Raw genomic sequence first — 19,213 nt, 5'->3', positions numbered from 1 at the left:
GTGATCTAGAAATTAGCCACTAGAGGGGGCGGCAAAGCACGTCCTAATTTTTATGTCCACGGCATAATTTCCTTTCCTAGAGAAAAAGTATACACATTTTTAGGAGTTTTACTACACCTTACTTTTATGAAGTATCGCAACGCTTACTTCGGTACTTGCCGACATGTTGTCCGACAAAGTCAGTAACTTTACTGATTGAAAAAAACAGGCGTTTACCCAAAAATGCACCAGAGACACGCCGAAAGTTTATGTTGAAGTGAGACTTCCTGTTTTTACACAAGCTTTGTTGTTTTAACGTTATTTTAACCTGCTGAGGTTCTTGTGCCATTTCGAGGTCAAGTGGATGTACAGTAAAAAATATATTTTCACTCGGAAGTACTTTGTACTGTTCTAAAAAAGGTAGCCCACTATTAGCAAGTTTTATGTTCAAACGTTTGACGTTAGACTTAGAAAAGGGTTTCTCCTGCCTGAATTTATTTTGGTACTATTTTCTTTTTCAGAACATTTTTATTTTAGTCTATAAAACACTAGAATTTGAACATCTGTATTTTTTTTCTGTAAAATTACCTAATTTCAAAATGTTTCAGAATATATTAGATTAATTATTCAGTTAAATTAAATTAATGAGTAAATTAAATTAATAAAAACATGAGGTAGATTTATTGAACACTATTAGCATACCTAAGACTGTCAATTCCACAAAATATGTGAATTTTTTTTAAAATATCTCAAAAATTGCATTATTGCGAGGAATGCTATTTTCCCAATGTTTCCGCTTAACGTGAACGCAACATTCGGTGGATTTCCCATGATTCCAAGCGGCAAGAACAAACCAGGCGCGGACGTTCAAAAATAATGGCAGACCAGTGTGACACTTTACAACCAATAACGAACTCAGATGAGACAGAAGGTTCGTCCATTGTCCACAGCGGAGACGGCAGAATAAAGCGGAGACTCTCCTGTTCCTCAGAGAGGAACAGCAAGACCGCCGAGGAGCCCAGTATGACATGTACACTACTTAGCTTACAGAGTGTGTCCGACGATTCAAATTCGGAAATAGATGAAGAACGCCGAACAGACTCGATCAAAATAAATGTAGAATCAAATAATGGCACTGATGTTAAGGGTGTGCCTAATACAGAAGAAAAGGAAAACTCTTCTGAGCCTTCAGATATTATTCAAGGTATGCCTTTAAACTCTGTCTATCCTGCATTCTGTTAATTTTAGAATTTTCTTCAGTTGCCAGCTAAATACAGGGTGATTCAGTATTTAGAAAAGTAAATAACTAAACACTGCTAAGCACTGCAGGCCTATTTGTTTCTGTAAGGAAACAGAAATTAATTTATATCAATTTGTTGATCAAACTATTCTAAACTATTTTTTTCTTAAACATCCCCTACTTCTCTGGTTTCTACACTGCTTATTATACAGTATTTTTATGGTGAAGCTGCACAATATGTTGAATTGCAGTATAATTTCTTTGCAATATCACAGGCTGGCATTTTGATATTTAATTCGCTTGCAAATTCTTCAGGCCAGTTATATAAATAGCCTGTTAAATTCCCTTTATTGTCCTAGATACCCAACCTTACTGTATATTTGTTTAAGGCTGAAGATATTATGGGCAGGTTGAGGTTTCTCTGGAGCCATTTTATGAGCTTAAGTGATCAACACATACAGTAGGACTATTGGAATGTCATTCTCCATTGTCTTTCCCATTTTGAGGAGTGGTGACCACTAAGGGACCTTTGTGTTGTGATATAGGCTAACAAGAACTGACAGAAACTCATTAATATTTCGAGGCAGAGACACTTAAAATGTGAAGTTGCAAAAAATGCTGATTGTGGTTCTGTTCAGACCAAACAGAAACAGAAGAGACTTCTGGTCCAGATGACAGAAAGGACACCAACACTGAGGAACAAGACGCTGAGGTGGTGAGAAAAGCTCAGGAAGAAGGCTGCGTGGACGTGGTCTTCCCCGGCGCCGTGACCCACGACGGCTGCTACCGTTTCGTCAGCGAGATCCTCAAGTGCATCCTCTATCAGAGACAGCAGCTGCCCATGACGTACGACCAGCTGGTTTACTCCCAGAAAAAGCTGCAAACTTCAAAGCAGGTTTGAAGGAAGCCGTCTTGGAGCCATTTTCCTTTCAAAGTGTTGATTTTAAAGTAACTCGCTGCTTGGAAACATTTTTGCTTTTCAGGAAAGAGGCGCAGTGACTCGAAGGCCATTGCATTCTGCGGATCTGGATCTGCGCAAATGTCACCAGACTCTTCAGGAGCTGGAGGAGCTTCTGCAGCAGCTGGAGATGCTGTTTTCTTTGAGCAGAGTACCCAGAGTTTTACTGTTGATGGGCGGCTCACTCATTCTACCTAAAGAAATGTATGAGGTCAACATGGAGGCCCTGGCCCTGGCTGCCGGGGATCAGTCTCTCAGAGCCTCCTCCTGCTTGAGGCAGATCTTCCGCACTCTCTTCGTTGCCGACCTGTTGTCCGACAACAATCCTGTTCGCCTGATGCCGACCACGGTCCTGGCGCTGGCTCACAGGGAATGTGGCGTCGGTTGGTTCCGACCTAAACTACAGTTTAAAGTCCCGACTCGAGTGAAAAATAAAATCATTACTCTGTCTACGGAGGGGCATGGAGCAGAGGGGGAAGACTGGCAGGATTATGTGTGGTTTCAGGCACCCACGGCCATTAAGGGCTTCACCAACTGACCCAGGTCATTCGCCAAATTTAGAATTTTACAAATTTTAAAGTTTTCTGTTTTAAAACATGTGAATTTAAATATTTTGACTTGCTCAAAAGTGTAAAGGGATCTTTTTAAAGTAAAGTCTTTAATTTAGTTAATATTTCATCAAGAGACATTATTGCAGTTTTGAGAGCACCTGAATTATTGTCTATATTTATAAAGCATTTTCTTTCATACACATTAAGCACAGCGACACACTCGACTCATTAGTGCAATATACTTTTACTGAACATAACTTGAAAGGTTTATTGCTTTCTTTACATTCTGAGGGAAATCTGAATGTGCAAGCATGTTTACATGTACTGGACCATTAATTTTACTCATGACAAAAAACAAAATGTTGCATGGAAGAAGAAAAAAAAAAATCAGTTTTCTGTATTTGTGGAACTTAATATGTTGATTGTAATAAAATCCATACAACTGTTTTAGTCAGAAGACTTTCAGAGATTTTCTACTGTTTTGGCAAACTGGATGACGTCGTTGGCCAGGAGCCGGGGCTCCTCCAAGGCGGGGAAGTGTCCGCCTCGGGGCATGAAGGTGTAGGAGACGATGTGCTGGTACCGGATCTGTGCCCAGGATTTGGGGCAATGCATGAGCTCCTGGGGGAAAGCAGCCAGTCCAGTGGGCACAAATATCCCCGTCCTAAAACATGTGATTATTACACACTTATTAGAGATAATTCTGGTCACATTTGGATAATGGCAAAAAAACCAACAAAAAAAAACCTCTTACACTCTTACCTAGTGTCAATCCTGTCATAGAGGTTGCTGCTAAAGTTCTCTTTGTAGAACCGCATGGAGGAGATGATTGAGCCTGTGGTCCAGTAGATCATGACGTTCGTCAAAAGATCATCCAGGCTGAATTTTCTGTTCAAAAGCCACAAACTCTGATTAGCTAGACACTGAGATGATGCAGGGGATTAAAAATCTGAAGTGTGGAATACACTTGCAATCAGTTCCATCCTATTAAATATGCTGTAAAACCACTTCTATAATGACACTTTTGTCACATTTTGTTTGAAAATGACTCAAGTTCAGGCAGATTGGATTGAAAGCATCTCTGCACAGAAAGTTTACCACAGATTTTCAGATGCCTTTAGCTCTGGGTTTTGACTAGTCATTTTTAAATGGTTTAAAAATACATGTATAATCAGCCTGCTTGATAATGCTTATTATAGATTTGTGTTGGTCTATTATAAAAACAATTATAATAGATTTTTATTATAATTTATGATTCTAACATGGCAAACGTTGATGGGGTATGAATATTGTTGCCAGGCATTGCAATGCACAGAAAGTTTAATAAAAATCAGCAAATAATACATATGACTGTATTAGATTTTGAAACTGCTCTTATTGAAATGGAACCAATTACCCTTTTGCCACACTGTCAATAAAAGCTAATTTGTGGAAAAATTAGCTTTAGTAAAAACCCAGCTCATTACACGTTTAGTTATCAGAGGTCCATAATTTTATTGAAGTGGTTGGGAACGTCAGTAACTTTTTTTAGTAAACTCGAAGGAAAATGGAGTCAAGGAATGAGTGGCATTCAAAATAAAACACATTTCGCTGTTTTACCTCTCCAGCCCACCGTCCTCCAGATCTCTGTTCTTCATGTGAGTCCAGGTGGAGAACTTTTCCAGAATGTAGGCCGCCAAGGACACAGGCGAGTCATTCAGTCCACGTCCTGCACAAGCATACGATTGTAATAAGAGGTAATGGGGAAAAACTACAGCAGGCTGCACTCTCCAGTAGCTTTAACCTGTCTTTACAGTATTAAGCTAGATTTTTTTTGCACGTTCTCACCGGCTGTGTCAGGTTTAGTTGCCTGAATGTGAAGGTAGCCAGATTCCTGCAGTATCTCCCACACATTCTTCTGAAAGAAAGGGAACAACCTGCGAACGTCTTCCTGGCTCAAGCCGACCAGAAAGGGAAGGTAAGGCCCGATGATTATGGAGAGTAACACTTTGAAACCCCTATTTGACATGCACATGTTTAGGTGGAGCCCTTTGACACAGCTGGAACAGAAAAAAGAAATACAAGTTAGTTCACCTCAAAACAATCATGCCTATTGTCCCCAACGTCCTGGGAAAAATCTGTGTGTAGAGGACAAGCTTCATTTCACAGCCTAATAATGATACAATGTCTGCTTTGGAAATTCCACTAAAATGATGATGTGCTTTTTCCGATAAACTGTTTTTCACTTTGTTGCGAAAAAAAAACAAAACTATTTTACCAAGCACCGTCAGGTGAAATCACTCAATCGGGTTTATTCATATATTGTGCACAACACAGAGAGCTTGTAGGACAATCAATAATGAAGCAGGTCTGGGTGAAAAGCTCTGCCAGGCAGAGACAACACATGAGTTTTATGACAAGGATAAGGAAGTCAAAACAAGGGGCGAGACAGTCTGGTTCTGGTGCAGCTGTAGAAAACAACTTCCAACCTTGTACATGTAACCCAAATAGTTCTTCTGGTGAGAGTTCACAAGCATTTCCTATAACATGATCAGCAGATGTTAACTTGTAGTAATTTTCCACCACACACTTACTCAGGCCTCATCTGAGCCATGTTGGTGGTGATGAGCGAGCCCCAGTCTCCTCCGTGTAGGTAGAACTGGGAGAAGCCCAGGCGCTCCATGAGTGTGAGGAAAATCCGAGCAGCAGCCAAACTGTTAAAACCTTTAACAAGTACAGCACAACATTATTCAACCTTTTAAGGTTCGTCACATTTTGTCATGTCAGACCTAAAAACTGTTTGTTTTTTGTTTGTTTGTTTCAAAACGCTGTGAGAAGAAAACCATTATGCTGTGAGGAGAGAAAACAGGCAAGCTTATTGAAGTTAAAGGGCAGATGGATGGAACTAAATATAAGGCAATATTGGAACAAAACCTGCAACAGTTGCTCAAACAACTTTTCGTCTTTAATTTATTAAAAACTAAAGAGAAAAACTCCTGTCAAGTACATAAGAAGAATCCAAAGACAGGAAATAAACCATATAAAGGAAGATAAGGTTAGCTACAACTCCAAAACAAAGGCAGAATCCAAAAACAGGAAACAAAGTCATACTAAAGATAAAGTTGAGTACAACACAAAGAGACAAAGAGGTTAGCTTCCCCAAACATCACTGACTACCTGCAAGTATCCACCATTCCCACCCTCTCGAATACCCAGAAATCCAACAACTAAACCGAAAACCCCAGCACCTCAGTTTCCACCACTACATAGGACATACAAACATCCACTAAGGCCTTACAGCTGTCCTCATCCTGTGCTCTCAGACAGGGACTCGGATACCTCAATCATTCATATCTTCAACTGGTGTGTTCTGAGTCCAGGATGTCAGTTTTATCTGTCCTGAGAAACGGCTGAGGCCCAGTTTACAGGAATGCCCTTCGATTCAGGTCATGACTACCAGAAGACAAAGAATATCTAGATTACATAAACACAATTTAATGTTACACTTCAGTGCCATTTCATGTAAAAAGACAAAGTCAACCCAGTAAATAAAGGAAAGAAAAAATACTTCTTACCCAGTAATTTTACTCTTAAGCGCAATCTTCATTTTCTACAATTAATTGAAACTTGGGAAGGCTGAGACAGCATGAATTATATAGCGGACAGAAACTACTCATAACCTGAAACCCACAACTTTAATGTTGGCCCACAGGTTTTTATAAAGGATTTTAGTTTAGTTTAGTTGTTACACCTAACATATTGCAGACAGTAAATACTTCCAACTAAGCCAACTAAACTGACTCATTTTGATTAGAAGGAACAATGACTCTACTGTCAGCTCCCCCTGGATGATGGAGATGCTCACCCTATCTGTAAGAGTCCAACTACGGTTGGCACTACTAGCCAAATGTAGTTTGGGAGTCTGGATAAAATAGGGCACCGAAAAACTGGGGCATGCTTTATTTTTATTAGACTAGATTATTCTAATTGGCTTTGCAGCTCGTCGAAAAACGCTGGTACCAGACAAACACCAGTACAATACATCTCCTTACTCCTGATATGGGTATAAAGTCCTGAATTAGTCTCAGAGTTGCTTGTCAGGAATGCCGAAAGCCCTTATCTCACCAGAAACCAGCAAACTCAAGGGACCAGAGCTAAAGAGATCCTAAATTTAGTTTCTATGCTCCTCCGCACCAGAACAAACGCCCTTAAAATCTGAAATGTGCAAAAGCTACTGGTAATATTAAAGCAGTTCTCCTATAGCATGTTATCACTATTTATTTATTCCAAATTGCAATTCGCAGTTCATTTGTATAGATTGTATTTGTGGTAGCTTTCTTTTTGCTTTTTCTAAAGTAAGTGAATTGGCCTGTGCATGACTGATGGAACACAAATAAACGCGCTTTTCCTAAAATGATCTACCTTTCTTATGAGGGGCTTCTGAGAAGCCGTAGCCAGGTATGGAGGGGATCACAACCTCAAACGCAATTCCGTTTTGGTTCTGCGTGAGAAGTGGAAGAATCTTGTAGAACTCATAGAAGGAGCCAGGCCAGCCGTGAACAAGCATGAGCGGCAGAGCCCTCTGGTCCCCATTCTGTAGTGGGCGCACATGGATGAAGTGCACGTCCAGTCCTGCACCGCAACAAAAGACATAAAACAGGTTTTACCAGATAAAAAGTTAAGCCAGCTGCTGTTCATTATGTAGCGGTGTGTACCTTCTATTTTGGTTTTGAAGTGTGGATACTTGTTCAGCATGGCCACTTGCTTTTTCCAGTCAAACGTATTCCTCCAATAAGAAACCACCTTCTTAAGATAAGTGGAATTGAAGCCATACTGGAAGCCACTGTCCTCCAAAGGGTCAGTGAACCGGGTTTTGTCAATGCGTTCATAGAGATCCTGGTAAACAAAATCATAACCAAGCCCTTTACACAAAACAATGCCTTGCAAAAGTGTTCTCACCCCATGAACTTTCTCCCATCCTCTCATTTTATCGCCACATTTTATTAGGATTTTGTGATGGATAGTAGTGTAAAATTGTGAGGAGGGAAAGTATTACACCTTTTCTAAAAGTTGGTGTGAACCAATCTACCTCAATCTCTTCATCTGACGTTTCCACTGTAAAGGGGTATATTTTTTGATCCTCTAAGAGTGGTTTTTCTCCTGCTCCCCACCATCCCTCACCAACAGGGATAGTTCTCATTTTGCTTCTTCTCTGCATTGCATAGGTCAGGATTCCACCTGCCGCAGCTGCTGCCACAGCACACCCAATAAGAAGCTGCTGTTGTGCAACATCCAGCCCAAAAAACGTGTCCCTGCAAAGTTTGAGAGAAAAATGGTTGAAATGCAGGTAAAAGTAAGCACACTTACACTTTGTCAATTTGTGATCTTAGAGCGCTTACTTCAAAAGTTGCAGTCTCTGCATTGTGTAGCTCAAAACGTGAGCACTCGCACAGGCTGCTTTATGCTAATGGGATAAAGGTCGAGAAAGTTTGATTTCCAGTGCAACAGCTTTAAAAGTTTAGACCTTGCTTTGAAAAACCTTGTTTATCGCGTTTTTCCACCTCCTGATGAAGATGGGGTTCACGCTTCTAACGTCAGAAAAAGCCAAAACAAACCTTGGGAGATTATCCGTTTATCCAAATGCGGTTAGACTTCTCCTGGAAGGAAAGAAGAAAACACAAGGCGGGTTGGTCCTACGGAGATTGTTTATTGATAGCGTGGTGCGTCACTCCTCTACTAATCTGTGAGCGGTAGTGTCACTTTTGCTTTATAAAGAGCAGACCGCTATACACAATCAAACAGCGTCCAAGTTGGACTTTTCTCCCTCCGAGTAAGCAGTTTAAACTTACAGAAGGAAGATGTGGAAGATTGTTGTTCCAATTTTTGCGACTATTTTCGCCGTTGGGCAGTGTGGCATACCAGGGGGATGGCAAAACGCCGACATCCAGGGTGAGGATTTCCAAAATGCGCTGAATTACGCCGTCGCCCAACACAACAGAGGCAACGAAGCAGATATGTTCCTCCACAAGGTGGTTGAAATCGTCTCCGCACAGTTTCAGGTGAGTGCCGTAAACTGTAACATTCTGTTGACATGGTTACTTGTGGGGCTGCACAGCGACGCAGGTGGTAGCAGTTACCTTGGAGCAAGAAGGTCCTGGGTTCAACTCTCTGCCCGGGGTCCCTCTGCATTGACCCTGCATTCGTAGGTTCTCACCGGGAAACCAAACCAAAAACATGACTGTCAAGTAAATTGGCCTCTCTAAATTCTCCCTAGGTGTGCGTGCACGGTTTAGTTCTAATCTGACTAAAGAGCGTATTTTAACTTATTGAATATTTTATGTATAATAAATAAATGTAACTTTAGGTTTAAGCATTTTGGTGACCTCCTGTATTCACACTCCATGTAAATAATTTTCTGACAATAAAAAGTGCACAATGGTTAACTTTATGCTAGAATTAAATGGAAATAGGATTTAAGAAATGGAAATTTCTTGCTAACTTTAGTATTTAGCTTTTCAAGTACATTATGTATGTGTACTGTATGACTGCAACCATATATATGTTTTTAACAAACTGGATCACCATGGTTCATCTTCTCCATAATAGGTGGTCGCAGGAGCTAACTACAAGATTACTGTGAAACTGGGACGGACCAACTGCAAGAAAGGCGAAGCAAACACAGAATGTACTGTCTACGTGGACCCAGCTAAGGCTCAGGTAATTATATTACATTATTAAAAAGATGTTGTAAACTTTAGGGATGAAAATGTTAATTATATTCCCATTTTCCTCTCAGACATAACAAATACAATGAAGTACTGTAAAACTGTGACACGATTATCATTTGATTGTGTTAAAAAATAACACAGCTTGGTTCTTTGGAACCAAAAGCATCTCAGGTTTGTCTGCATAAATTATTATATAATGGTATGCTATTGTAATTGTATTCTGGTCTTTCTTTTTCAGATTTACCAGTGCACATTCATAGTGTGGAGCTGCCCGTGGCTCAATGACATTCAGGTCACGGAAAAGCAGTGCTTGAACCCTTAACTCAACTCACCTTGAAATATACGCTACTTTTAACAGTGTAAACATCTTACCATCCTCTGTGTGATGAAGTCCACTGTTTTCACAACTACGAATGCTGTAATGCAAAATAAAGTTGAGCAATTGTTTAATTACTTGGTAAAACCTACAAATTAAAAAAACAATAAAGTAAATTTGACTTATCAGAATCTGTCCTTGTGATTAATAATCTTTTTTTTTTGTCTCCCTCTGTGAGGTGAGCAAGATATAGAATATATTTTTGGCTGATTATTCATCAGCATGAAGCAAGTTGTGGTAATTGGTCCAGCTAGGTGTCCTATTTAATTTTTTGAAGTGTGGATGCTTGTTGGAGCACTGTTGCCTTGCAGCAAGAAGGTTCTGCATTCAAATCCTGGTCTGCGATCTTTCCGCACAGAGTTTGCACTTTCTGAGTGAACAGATGTCTCTTGGGCAACACTGATTTAATCATAATTTGAAATAAAACTGCATGGTGCTCAATATGTTAATGATAATAATTGTGGCATGATTTCAGGCCCCATAGTCATTCTTTGTAGAACGACCTTTAACTGCAATTACATCTCTAAGTCAGTAGGTGGCGTGCTTCTACTAAATTTCCTATTAATTCATGTCCTTGTGTTTGGGGCTCTCTATCAATGAAAATGCTTTGATTTAAGTGAGTCCATGTAGCTACGGTTGCCTGATCAAATCAGGGTATTTGTCCTGCTATAAGTTTAAACCTGGACCCGGTCGCAAGTCTTGTGAAACCCTCTAGTTCTGATGAATACTGTATTCAAGCCTACAGGCATGCCTTGAAGAAATAAAACCCTGGATAAAATTTAATTTTCTGTTTTTACATTCAGAAAAGAGTGAAGTGGTCATTTTTGGACCAGAGCATTAAGAAAAAAAAGACAAGATGCTCAGTGAACCAGTCGTAACAGAGTAAGTGATTGATAAAGTAAAGTTAAACGTTCCATGAAGAAAATGCATTCATTCCCATTTGTGGTCACCTCCAGGAAGGTAAGAAACCGTAACAGTTTTGCCAGGCCCAATGTAACTTGAATAAAGGGAACTAAAATGGAGACAATATAAATATAATAGCAACAATGTTAGCAGGTACACGCAGGACAGAGACTTCTCTCTGCGTACTTTCAAATCTCAAAAACATGTTAGCTGATTACAAAGTCCAGACTGTCTGTTAGTCCTTAGAGACTTTTGACCTCTGGAGATAAGCTCTGGCCTCAGTGCTCGACAGCTGATTGATTATCGATCGGATGAGTCCTCTGGTAAAATATAAATAGTTCCATCTCTTCTGCTTTCAGAGAGCAGGCAGAAAGCATCAAAGCTTCTTGTTCTGAGCCTTTTGGCAGTTTGACCTACGAAACAACGATGTGGAAGGTTATTGTTCCTTTTTTTGCTGCTCTTTTAGCCTTTGGCTTTTGTCAGATGATGGCTGGAGGCTTACACAAGATAGAAGATGCAGATAACGATGAGGGCTTCCAGAGAGCTCTGCAGTTTGCTGTTGTCCAACACAACAACGGGACCAATGACACGGTCCTCTACCAGGTCCTCAAGGTGGTCTCGGCTGAGCGTCAGGTCGGTAATGTTATACAGATTTAAATGTTCACTATTCACTCAAGACTACGGTGGCCGACAGGTGCAAATGTGCAGCAACAGAGAAAACATGCAAACAAAAAAAGACGCAAACAAATTAAATGCAACAAACAAGCAGAGATGACGCAAACAAAAAGCAAATAAAATGCATGTTTGCTGAATTTTATTTGCTTTTTGTTTGCATCTCTTTTTTGTTTGCGTCTCTTTTTTTGTTTGCATGTTTTCTCTGTTGCTGCGCATTTGCACCTGTCGGCCACGGTACAAGACTTACTGTTAGCATCAAACGTAGATACTTGACACAGTTAGGGGGCCAGATGTCACATATTAAAAGATTTAATTTAATTTGAACTCATTAACTACATAAAGTTTTTGTGAATAACAAATATAAAAAAAAGATATGTTAACACTGTTTTTTTTGTCTGTCTTTGATGCTTCACTTCTGATAAGAGTTTTTTTCACTGTGTCACAATAATCTGGATTTTCTTTGTCGTGGCTGCCTCTTCTAAAGGTGGTAGCTGGGACCAATTATGTAATCACTGTGATTTTGGGAAGAACCAACTGTGAGAAGGAGGCACCAGTAGATGGCTGTGCTATCCACAAGCAGCCAGGATTCGCTCGGGTAAATTCACTAGATAATACAAAGCTGACTTTAGTATTTAAGAAAAAGAATCTCACACATAAACTACTAATAAGTAATGTTTGAATAAATGAACATGTATTCTCAGTTTTATTGACATATTTTGTGGGTTTTCTCTTTCAGCCTTACCAGTGCAAATTCAATGTGTGGAGTCGCCCATGGCTCAATGATACCCGGCTGACCAAAGAGGAATGTGGCAATATTGAACCTGAGTCACAATGAAAAACATTTTTCTTTTGAAGCTCTACAAAGTGATACTATCTTGACACCGTCTCAAAATCACTTCACTAAAGCTTTAAATAAAGCAACTTTTAAACTCCCCTGAATATGTTTGTGTGTCTGATATTTATTTTAAACTTTGCTGCAGATGTGCTCTGTGTATTCTGTGTCCCGAAACATGCCTTGTAGTATAGGATTTTGTGTGATCGCCTTAGAAAAATTTTGAATTCTTTGGTCAGTACTTTGTAGTATGAAAGGCAACATCAAAATTCACTGATTCATTTGATTTATGGTGACCTCTTGAGGGTTCACTGTTGACTTTAGATCCATGCAAACGAAGCAAAAGTCTAAAGTGTTGCATTCTCCACAGATATTTGGATATTTGTGTACACCAGCTCCTAAGAATTTGATAAAACAGTTACAGGAAAGGGGTTGATAAACAATCAGAATTACATAAAGAGTGCATAAAAAAGTATCCAAGCGATCATTTGTTTACCTGATCATGTGAGCATATATAAAGCAGTGTTTTATGTGACAGACCAAAGGAAACTGTTGCAACAATGCAAAGTTGAAGTAAAAACACACATTGCTCAAATGGTTTCACAAAAAAGCAGCTAATTGTGGCATGCATATGGATTCAGCTGCTCTAAGTCACAGCAGCTACAGTGGGCATGCATCTACTAAATTTACCGGTAGTCATCTATTGATTTATCCTCCTTATATTTAGGTTGCTCTGCCAAATGAATATGTTTGACTTAAATCATTCCACTGTAGCATCTATTGGTTGCTCAGGGTCTTTGTCTTTTAAGTTGAACTTTTACCCGGGTGTCAAATTTTGCAAAACGTGCAACAGGTTAGCTACATTTATCAATTCCAATTAATCAAATACATTATGTAGATCACAGGCATGTCTAAAAGAAATAAAAGCCAGAGTGATATCTAATTTTCTGCATACAAAATTGAGAGAAGACAGATGAGTTCATGAACCAAAAGATACAAAAACAAACCCCAAAAACCTCACAGACACTCAGTTTAAGGCTAATTCATTAATGCTACATGTTTTAAAAAATGGCATTATCTGTTGTTTTATCATTAAAACAACAGAGCATTAAAAAAGAGGCTTCTCAGTCAACCACTGGGAGAGTAAATCCTGATTGACTAATAAAGTAAAAATTGTTGGAAATATCCTTTAATTCCCACAATTAGAATTCCTCCTTTCAAATCTGCAATAATGCCTAATTTAGAAATATCTTGCTGCAGATCCAGAAAAACATTTCACGCATTTGTTGCTTCATAACTAGATAATTCCATTTCTTTGTTGACAGGATGTCTAAAAATGCAGTTAAAATATATTGTTTCTTCCAAAACTCAGCTTTTTCCAACTGATTTAAAAGGGGGAATATTTAGAATTGAAATTCTCATTCTCATGAAACCCTGCACAATCAAGCTTCATCATACGTCAGAAATCTAATTGTTACAGCTGTTCCTAACAGTACATTTTGCTCTCACAGTTCAGGGTTATGAGTAGTTCACTTCTTAGAGTTACTAAAAGTAGAATGGGAGGCAAATCGTTTAGTTATCAGGCTCCTCTCTTGTGGAACCAGCTCCCATTATTACTGTCATTAACTTTGTGTTCCCCCCTTTTTTTTTTCTTTTCTCTGGCTTGGTGTTTCAAATTCGGTTTATTTATTTTCATCCTACAAATTTTACAACTGGCTCCACAAAAGAAGGTAGTACCTATTTACTTTTAGCTTTACAATGAAAGTAGTCCTAGAACAATGTTTCTGTGTTTTCTGCAATCCTCAACTAGAAAGGTGAGAGAGGTGAACATCCAATAAGGCAACAAAAACAGAGACATTAAGTTATGTTATACGAACATGTATGTTAATCGACTGCAAAGTCCAGACTGCCTCATAGTCCTGTGAGTGTGTGTGCATGTTTACTTGTCTCAGAGATGGACCATTGACTGCTGGAGATAAACTCCACCCGCCCAGCTAGACAGCTAATTGATTTTTGATTGGATGATTCCTCTGTTAATGTGTAAATGGTCGGACAACTTCTTTAAAAGAGCAGGCAGCAAGCACCCAAGGTTTCATTCGTCTTCTGAGGTTTTAGACAGTTTCACCTGCAGAACAAATATGTGGAAGGTTATCTTTCCTTTTGTTGCCGCTCTTTTAGCCTTTGGGTTGTGTCAGGTGATAGTCGGAGGCAAAAAGAAGATAGAGGATGCCGATAACGATGAGGGCTTCCAGAGAGCTTTGCAGTTTGCTGTTGTCCAACACAACAACAGGACCAATGACACGGTCCGCTACCAGGTCCTCAAGGTGGACTCGGCTGAGCATCAGGTTGGTAATGTTGTAAATATTTATGTTTTCACTGTTACATCAAGCCCTAGTTTGAGAACTTTGTTGAACTGCTGTTTATCAGTTTTTGATTGTTCACTACTGAAAAGAGATCTTTATTATGTTACAATAATCTGGATTTTCTTTGTCATGACTGCTTTTCCTTGAAGGTGGTAGAGGGCTCCTTATACACCATGACTGTGATTTTGCGAAGAACCAACTGTGAGAAGGAGGCACCAGCAGATGGCTGTGCTGTCCAAAATGTGCCAGGATTTGCTCGGGTAATTAGAGTAGATAATGAAAACCTGACATTAAACTTTGGGCTTTACAGCAAGAAAACTCAAACACTTTAAACTGCAACTATCATAAGCTAACATTGAGTAATGTTGAATTAGAACCACCGGTAATTAATGTTTGTCTAAATGATTGTCCAAATATTGAAATATTTTATGGGCTTTCTTTTTCAGCCTCGCCGGTGCATATTTGAGGTGTGGAGTCGCCCATGGCTCAATGATACCCAGCTGACCAAAGAGGAGTGTGACAGTGTTGAGCGTACTTCAGAGTGAAAAACTTTTTCCTCTTGAAGATTTGCAAAGGTTAATGCCTTTACACCCCATCAATGTCATGTCAGTAAATGCAACTTTCAAACTTTACTGAATTTGTCATTAACCTCAATAAAGATCTGTGCAAAATCAAAGTTTCACTATGAATGGATTCATTAACAAACAAAAAAGCACAACTTTTAAATAAAGGAACTTTCTAACTTCTCTGAAAGTGTTTTGTCTATATTATATACAATGTTTTAAGCTTTCATTATTTTTTTTTTTACATTTAGTTTTATTTTTATTTCATTTACTCAAACATGAATAGTTCATGAAACAACTAAAGGAAATCATGAACAAAAACGAGCAGAAGGCTGTATAAACATATCTGTCCCTTATTCACATAAAAGGGAAATTAGCTATTCAGCTCTAGACTATAATGGTGCTGTCTGCAAAGTTCAATGATTTGCTCAGGTCAATTCGCTAAATCATAAAAACATTAAAGCTTTGTAATTTAAAGAGAAATCACAACTACATCAAACCACAGCTGGCATTGTAGCCGACAATGTAGCTTTTCACAGCAACAAAGTTAGCTTTTCATTGTTATTGAGTGCATACAATAGCAAGGAGTGCCTACTTGTTATTGTAAGCACTCCAATGACTGAGTGTGCTTACACTCATTTATCCAAACAACATGTTTGGATAAATGGTGCAAATTGGAAGTGTGGCCCAATGGCAACCAGCTGACCTAAGAGGAGAGCAGCAGTATTGAACATATTTCAGAGTGAAAAACGGTTTCCCCTGGAAGGTCTGCAGTGTCACTGCCTTCAGGTCACTTCAGTAAAAGCTACTTCACAACTTTCTAACTGTACTGAAATTTTCAAGAACATCTACAACTATTTGTATCCTGCAATTCAAAACCAAAATATCACCATGAAAGTATTCAAGAAAGAAAGAAACAAAAGACCTACTCTGTTTCAAATAAAGTAACTTTTAAACTTCCCAGATAGGTTGTGGAGTCTTATCTGAATGCTCTTTAACTGGATAATGAAAGAGTTACCAATGCAGCACTGAACAAGTTTTGTTCATGAAAGAATGTGAAATCTCTAATTGGTTGCAGTGCCTTGCAATAGTTTTCATATTGCTGGCCAGTTTTACATTTTGTGGCTAACTTTAATTGATCATCAGTATTTTATGTTGTAGAACAAAACTGATAATTCTCCCCTCTTTACTCTGATTTGCCTAAATAAAATTCTATTTCCAAAATGTCAAAACATAATTTGTGAAGTAAAATGAATCCTGCACATCCTCCTCCCCGTTTTGCCTCCTTTTAGGGCCTATTTGCACTCGGGTTTGCTCAGACTAGTGTGACTCCATTTGGCCCGCCAGTATCGTACCCCGACTTTGGCTATGTTTGAGCAGAGTGCCACCTTAAAAACGAGCAGGGGTTGTCAAATCAAAAACACGCAAATCTGTATCTCACAACTTAAAATTTCTGAATTGACAACATTGGAAGAATAAAAGAAGTTACACAAATGAAACTTTATTCAAAATCATATATATACACACACACACACATATATATATGTGTGTGTGTGGTTTATACACATATATAAACCACAAAAAACCATTCAAAGAAGTTCAAATGTTACTTTATTGAAAACAATTTAGATTTTGCATTGCACAATACAGAACTTTGTTGAGGTTCAAATGTTTGACAGTTGTTTGGCAGCATTGACAGAAGTGACCTTGAGAGGGTGTAAAGGTAGTAACCATTTGCAAATATTCCAGAGGAAAGGGATTTTCACTCTGTAGTACGTTCAACACTGTCACATTCATTTGTTATTAGCTGGGTATCATTAAGCCATGGGCGACTCCACACTTCAAACTTGCACCGGTGATGCTGAAAAAGAAAGCGTGCAAAATTTAAATAAAACAGAGAAAACATGTACATTCATCCAGACAAATGTTAATTGTTACTGCTCTTAAGGAGTGCCTACAATGACATATTTTACAATGTTAACTTATAATTGATGTTTGAGATTTCTATCTTTAAATCTCATAGTTTAATATCAGGTTTTCATGATCTGGTCTAATTACCCGAGCGAGTCCTGGCTCTTTGTGGATGCCACAGTTGTCTGCTGGTGCCTCCTTCTCACAGTTGGTTCTTCCCAAAATCACAGTCATGATGTGTTTGAGCCCCGATACCACCTTTCAGGAGAGACAGACGAGATAGTTATTCACAAAGACTTGGGTTCGAATGAAATCTTTTAATATGTGACGTCTGGCCAAATGTGTCAAATGTTTACATTTATTTCTAATAGTAGGTCTTGATTCAACACTGAACAAAGAAATATCTGCAGCATACTGACCTGAACCTCAGCCGAAACCACCTTGACAACCTGGTAGAGGACAGTGTCATTGGTGCCGTTGTTGTGTTGGACGACAGCAAACTTCAACGCTGTCTGAAACATTGCATCGTTTTCTGCATCTTCTATCTTATTTATGCCCCCAGGAACACAAAAGAACCCGACAAAAAGAGTGGCCAGGAAAGGAAAAATTGCCTTCCACATCTTTGCTTCAGAAGTGAAACTACAAAAGTGTTGAAGTAGGAATGAACCTCTGAATCCCTCTGCGTTCTCTTTTAGGTCATAAATGGTGTTATTGTTTAGTGATTAACAGGTATGACACGCCTGTCAGACATCCAATCAACAATCAAATAGCTCTCAAACTAGTGGGCTTGTACTTATCTCCAACGGTCAACAAGCGAGAGTGGAAATCCACCTTGGAGAGGTCAACAGTCCATCACAGAGAAGCACAAACACGCACACACAACTATGTATTCAGAGTCATCCACACACAGAGAGACACAAATCCAGAGGCAATCTGGAGTGACCAGTGAAGATAATACAAAAGTACATGTTTCTATAAAGTTTGAGTGCCCAGAGAGAACCTCCAAAAGCACGAGGGTTTTTGAAGTAGCTCATCCAACCAATGGATGTAACCAGTTTGTTTAGTTCCTATGTTTCTGTGCAATTTAAGTTTTAGGGGTTAATATGACCTCATAAAAATAAATATCACACACTAGCTTTGAACAAATAGGGATTTTTGCAAATAAATTATCCCACGTTCTAAAATCATGAATTAATGAAATCCTCAAAACACAGAAACCACAAACATTAACAGAAGAAAATAAATAAAATGGCATCCTGGAAAGAGACACAGATTTGGATAAAACATGGCAATAAAAAAAACAATGAAAAGTAAATAGATGTAGAACAAGAGAGGGAAGGAAAGGTTAAAGAGCACTGTAGGGTAAGATAGGAACAGATTGAATAAAAGCCATTTCTCCAAGTTAATGTCTCAGTACACGGCATTTCATTAACACACCACATATATAGACCATGTTACTGTTATTGTGCTTGCATAATCAGGTAATCAAATCCACTCCTGTGTACTTTTTTAATTCACTGTTCATATATTTCTGATTATTCATCGGCTCATTTTCCTGTAAGTGTGTCACCAAGTTCTGATAGGGATTGGATTACACAAATATTTGAGGATAATGAAACACTGTAGACCTTTGTTTCATTTGCACAAACCAAAAATCAGCACAGACCCCTCGGGAGGTCACCAGCAAATCGATGACACAGCAATGTTTGGAGTGAGAGGTCCTTTGGTTATTTAACACTTTTGAGGAAGAATTATAATTGTATATCCAATAAGGCTCCTGAGAAGGTACTGTAGTGGATTCTAATTCATTTCACTTTAGGAATAAAACAAATATTCAAAACTTCATTATCATCATTTCATACTAATCCTAGTAAAGGACCACACATATAAAATGAGAACCAACAGCTGAACAAAGTAAAGCTGAAGGACATTGACTCCTTGTGTCCTACGTATCTGCTTAGGACTGGTTAGGACTGGGACAAACTGGACAGGCCAGAGTAATGAAGTGAGAGCGTAATAGAGAAGAAGCTCTGAAGGAAAACAAGTGTGATGAGGCTGTTTAGAATTGCAAAAATAAACAAAAGAACTTTAAAGGGAACATTAAATACCCAAGCAGCTAGTGGAGGAAATCCAGGACAGGGATAATGTGTTCCTG

The 19,213-nt window shown here is 38.8% G+C and overlaps 6 protein-coding genes across 8 annotated transcripts; 4 read left to right on the top strand and 2 right to left on the bottom strand.

Moving 5' to 3' along the window:
• Positions 1 to 797: 797 nt before the first annotated feature.
• On the top strand, positions 798 to 3,175 carry mad2l1bp (MAD2L1 binding protein). The gene is made up of 3 exons (XM_007546300.2): positions 798 to 1,183; positions 1,858 to 2,114; positions 2,203 to 3,175. Exons 1-3 carry the CDS (start codon positions 856 to 858, stop codon positions 2,713 to 2,715), a joined length of 1,098 nt encoding a protein of 365 aa, XP_007546362.1. The 5' UTR covers positions 798 to 855; the 3' UTR covers positions 2,716 to 3,175.
• On the bottom strand, positions 2,961 to 8,449 carry ephx5 (epoxide hydrolase 5). Of its 3 annotated transcripts, none has more exons than XM_007546302.2 (10): positions 8,323 to 8,449; positions 8,107 to 8,171; positions 7,797 to 8,019; positions 7,423 to 7,603; positions 7,130 to 7,339; positions 5,302 to 5,431; positions 4,556 to 4,767; positions 4,328 to 4,436; positions 3,491 to 3,616; positions 2,961 to 3,392 (listed from the first exon to the last, which is right to left on the bottom strand). In XM_007546302.2, the coding sequence occupies exons 2-10, from the start codon at positions 8,127 to 8,129 to the stop codon at positions 3,191 to 3,193; spliced, it is 1,416 nt and encodes a 471-aa protein (XP_007546364.1). In that variant the 5' UTR covers positions 8,130 to 8,171; positions 8,323 to 8,449; the 3' UTR covers positions 2,961 to 3,190. The 3 variants fall into 3 exon arrangements, with proteins under 3 accessions (XP_007546364.1, XP_016524033.1, XP_016524034.1); XM_016668547.1 differs by having other exon boundaries at positions 2,961 to 3,397; positions 3,496 to 3,616; XM_016668548.1 differs by lacking the exon at positions 8,323 to 8,449 and adding an exon at positions 8,247 to 8,320.
• Positions 8,450 to 8,471: 22 nt separating this feature from the next.
• On the top strand, positions 8,472 to 9,940 carry LOC103134162 (cystatin-like). Its single transcript, XM_007546303.2, has 3 exons — positions 8,472 to 8,766; positions 9,314 to 9,424; positions 9,674 to 9,940. Exons 1-3 carry the CDS (start codon positions 8,566 to 8,568, stop codon positions 9,755 to 9,757), a joined length of 396 nt encoding a protein of 131 aa, XP_007546365.1. The 5' UTR covers positions 8,472 to 8,565; the 3' UTR covers positions 9,758 to 9,940.
• A 1,104-nt stretch (positions 9,941 to 11,044) lies between these two features.
• LOC103134159 (cystatin-like) lies at positions 11,045 to 12,275 on the top strand. The gene is made up of 3 exons (XM_007546299.2): positions 11,045 to 11,347; positions 11,874 to 11,984; positions 12,126 to 12,275. The coding sequence occupies exons 1-3, from the start codon at positions 11,141 to 11,143 to the stop codon at positions 12,222 to 12,224; spliced, it is 417 nt and encodes a 138-aa protein (XP_007546361.1). The 5' UTR covers positions 11,045 to 11,140; the 3' UTR covers positions 12,225 to 12,275.
• Positions 12,276 to 14,294: 2,019 nt separating this feature from the next.
• On the top strand, positions 14,295 to 15,332 carry LOC103134158 (cystatin-like). Its single transcript, XM_007546298.2, has 3 exons — positions 14,295 to 14,566; positions 14,734 to 14,844; positions 15,031 to 15,332. Exons 1-3 carry the CDS (start codon positions 14,360 to 14,362, stop codon positions 15,127 to 15,129), a joined length of 417 nt encoding a protein of 138 aa, XP_007546360.1. The 5' UTR covers positions 14,295 to 14,359; the 3' UTR covers positions 15,130 to 15,332.
• A 1,493-nt stretch (positions 15,333 to 16,825) lies between these two features.
• On the bottom strand, positions 16,826 to 17,757 carry LOC103134157 (cystatin-like). Its single transcript, XM_007546297.2, has 3 exons — positions 17,478 to 17,757; positions 17,206 to 17,316; positions 16,826 to 17,008 (listed from the first exon to the last, which is right to left on the bottom strand). The coding sequence occupies exons 1-3, from the start codon at positions 17,676 to 17,678 to the stop codon at positions 16,910 to 16,912; spliced, it is 411 nt and encodes a 136-aa protein (XP_007546359.1). The 5' UTR covers positions 17,679 to 17,757; the 3' UTR covers positions 16,826 to 16,909.
• Positions 17,758 to 19,213: the final 1,456 nt, after the last annotated feature.

Source organism: Poecilia formosa, unplaced genomic scaffold (genome assembly GCF_000485575.1).
Source record: "Poecilia formosa unplaced genomic scaffold, Poecilia_formosa-5.1.2 Scaffold15, whole genome shotgun sequence".
NCBI classification, from domain to species: Eukaryota; Metazoa; Chordata; class Actinopteri; order Cyprinodontiformes; family Poeciliidae; genus Poecilia; species Poecilia formosa.
Note: the sequence above shows the minus strand (reverse complement) of the source record. Positions and strands in the feature narration are given on the sequence as shown.

Bases quoted from the DNA above. Each gene is read 5' to 3' on its own strand.
- LOC103134157 (XM_007546297.2), bottom strand. From the start codon at position 17,678: ATGTGGAAGGCAATTTTTCCTTTCCTGGCCACTCTTTTTGTCGGGTTC. The intron at 17,317-17,477 runs GTCAGTATGCTG...CTCTCCTGAAAG, and splicing joins TGGTTTCGGCTGAGGTTCAG to GTGGTATCGGGGCTCAAACA. The intron at 17,009-17,205 runs GTAATTAGACCA...TTTCTTTTTCAG, and splicing joins AAGAGCCAGGACTCGCTCGG to CATCACCGGTGCAAGTTTGA.
- LOC103134162 (XM_007546303.2), top strand. From the start codon at position 8,566: ATGTGGAAGATTGTTGTTCCAATTTTTGCGACTATTTTCGCCGTTGGG. The intron at 8,767-9,313 runs GTGAGTGCCGTA...TCTCCATAATAG, and splicing joins TCGTCTCCGCACAGTTTCAG to GTGGTCGCAGGAGCTAACTA. The intron at 9,425-9,673 runs GTAATTATATTA...TTTCTTTTTCAG, and splicing joins TGGACCCAGCTAAGGCTCAG to ATTTACCAGTGCACATTCAT.
- ephx5 (XM_007546302.2), bottom strand. From the start codon at position 8,129: ATGCAGAGACTGCAACTTTTGAA. The intron at 5,432-7,129 runs GTAGATCATTTT...TACTTGTTAAAG, and splicing joins AGAAGCCCCTCATAAGAAAG to GTTTTAACAGTTTGGCTGCT. The intron at 3,617-4,327 runs GTAAAACAGCGA...GCTTTTGAACAG, and splicing joins GAGGACGGTGGGCTGGAGAG to AAAATTCAGCCTGGATGATC.
- mad2l1bp (XM_007546300.2), top strand. From the start codon at position 856: ATGGCAGACCAGTGTGACACTTTACAACCAATAACGAACTCAGATGAG. The intron at 1,184-1,857 runs GTATGCCTTTAA...GGTTCTGTTCAG, and splicing joins GCCTTCAGATATTATTCAAG to ACCAAACAGAAACAGAAGAG. The intron at 2,115-2,202 runs GTTTGAAGGAAG...TTTGCTTTTCAG, and splicing joins AGCTGCAAACTTCAAAGCAG to GAAAGAGGCGCAGTGACTCG.
- LOC103134158 (XM_007546298.2), top strand. From the start codon at position 14,360: ATGTGGAAGGTTATCTTTCCTTTTGTTGCCGCTCTTTTAGCCTTTGGG. The intron at 14,567-14,733 runs GTTGGTAATGTT...TTTTCCTTGAAG, and splicing joins TGGACTCGGCTGAGCATCAG to GTGGTAGAGGGCTCCTTATA. The intron at 14,845-15,030 runs GTAATTAGAGTA...TTTCTTTTTCAG, and splicing joins ATGTGCCAGGATTTGCTCGG to CCTCGCCGGTGCATATTTGA.
- LOC103134159 (XM_007546299.2), top strand. From the start codon at position 11,141: ATGTGGAAGGTTATTGTTCCTTTTTTTGCTGCTCTTTTAGCCTTTGGC. The intron at 11,348-11,873 runs GTCGGTAATGTT...CCTCTTCTAAAG, and splicing joins TGGTCTCGGCTGAGCGTCAG to GTGGTAGCTGGGACCAATTA. The intron at 11,985-12,125 runs GTAAATTCACTA...TTTCTCTTTCAG, and splicing joins AGCAGCCAGGATTCGCTCGG to CCTTACCAGTGCAAATTCAA.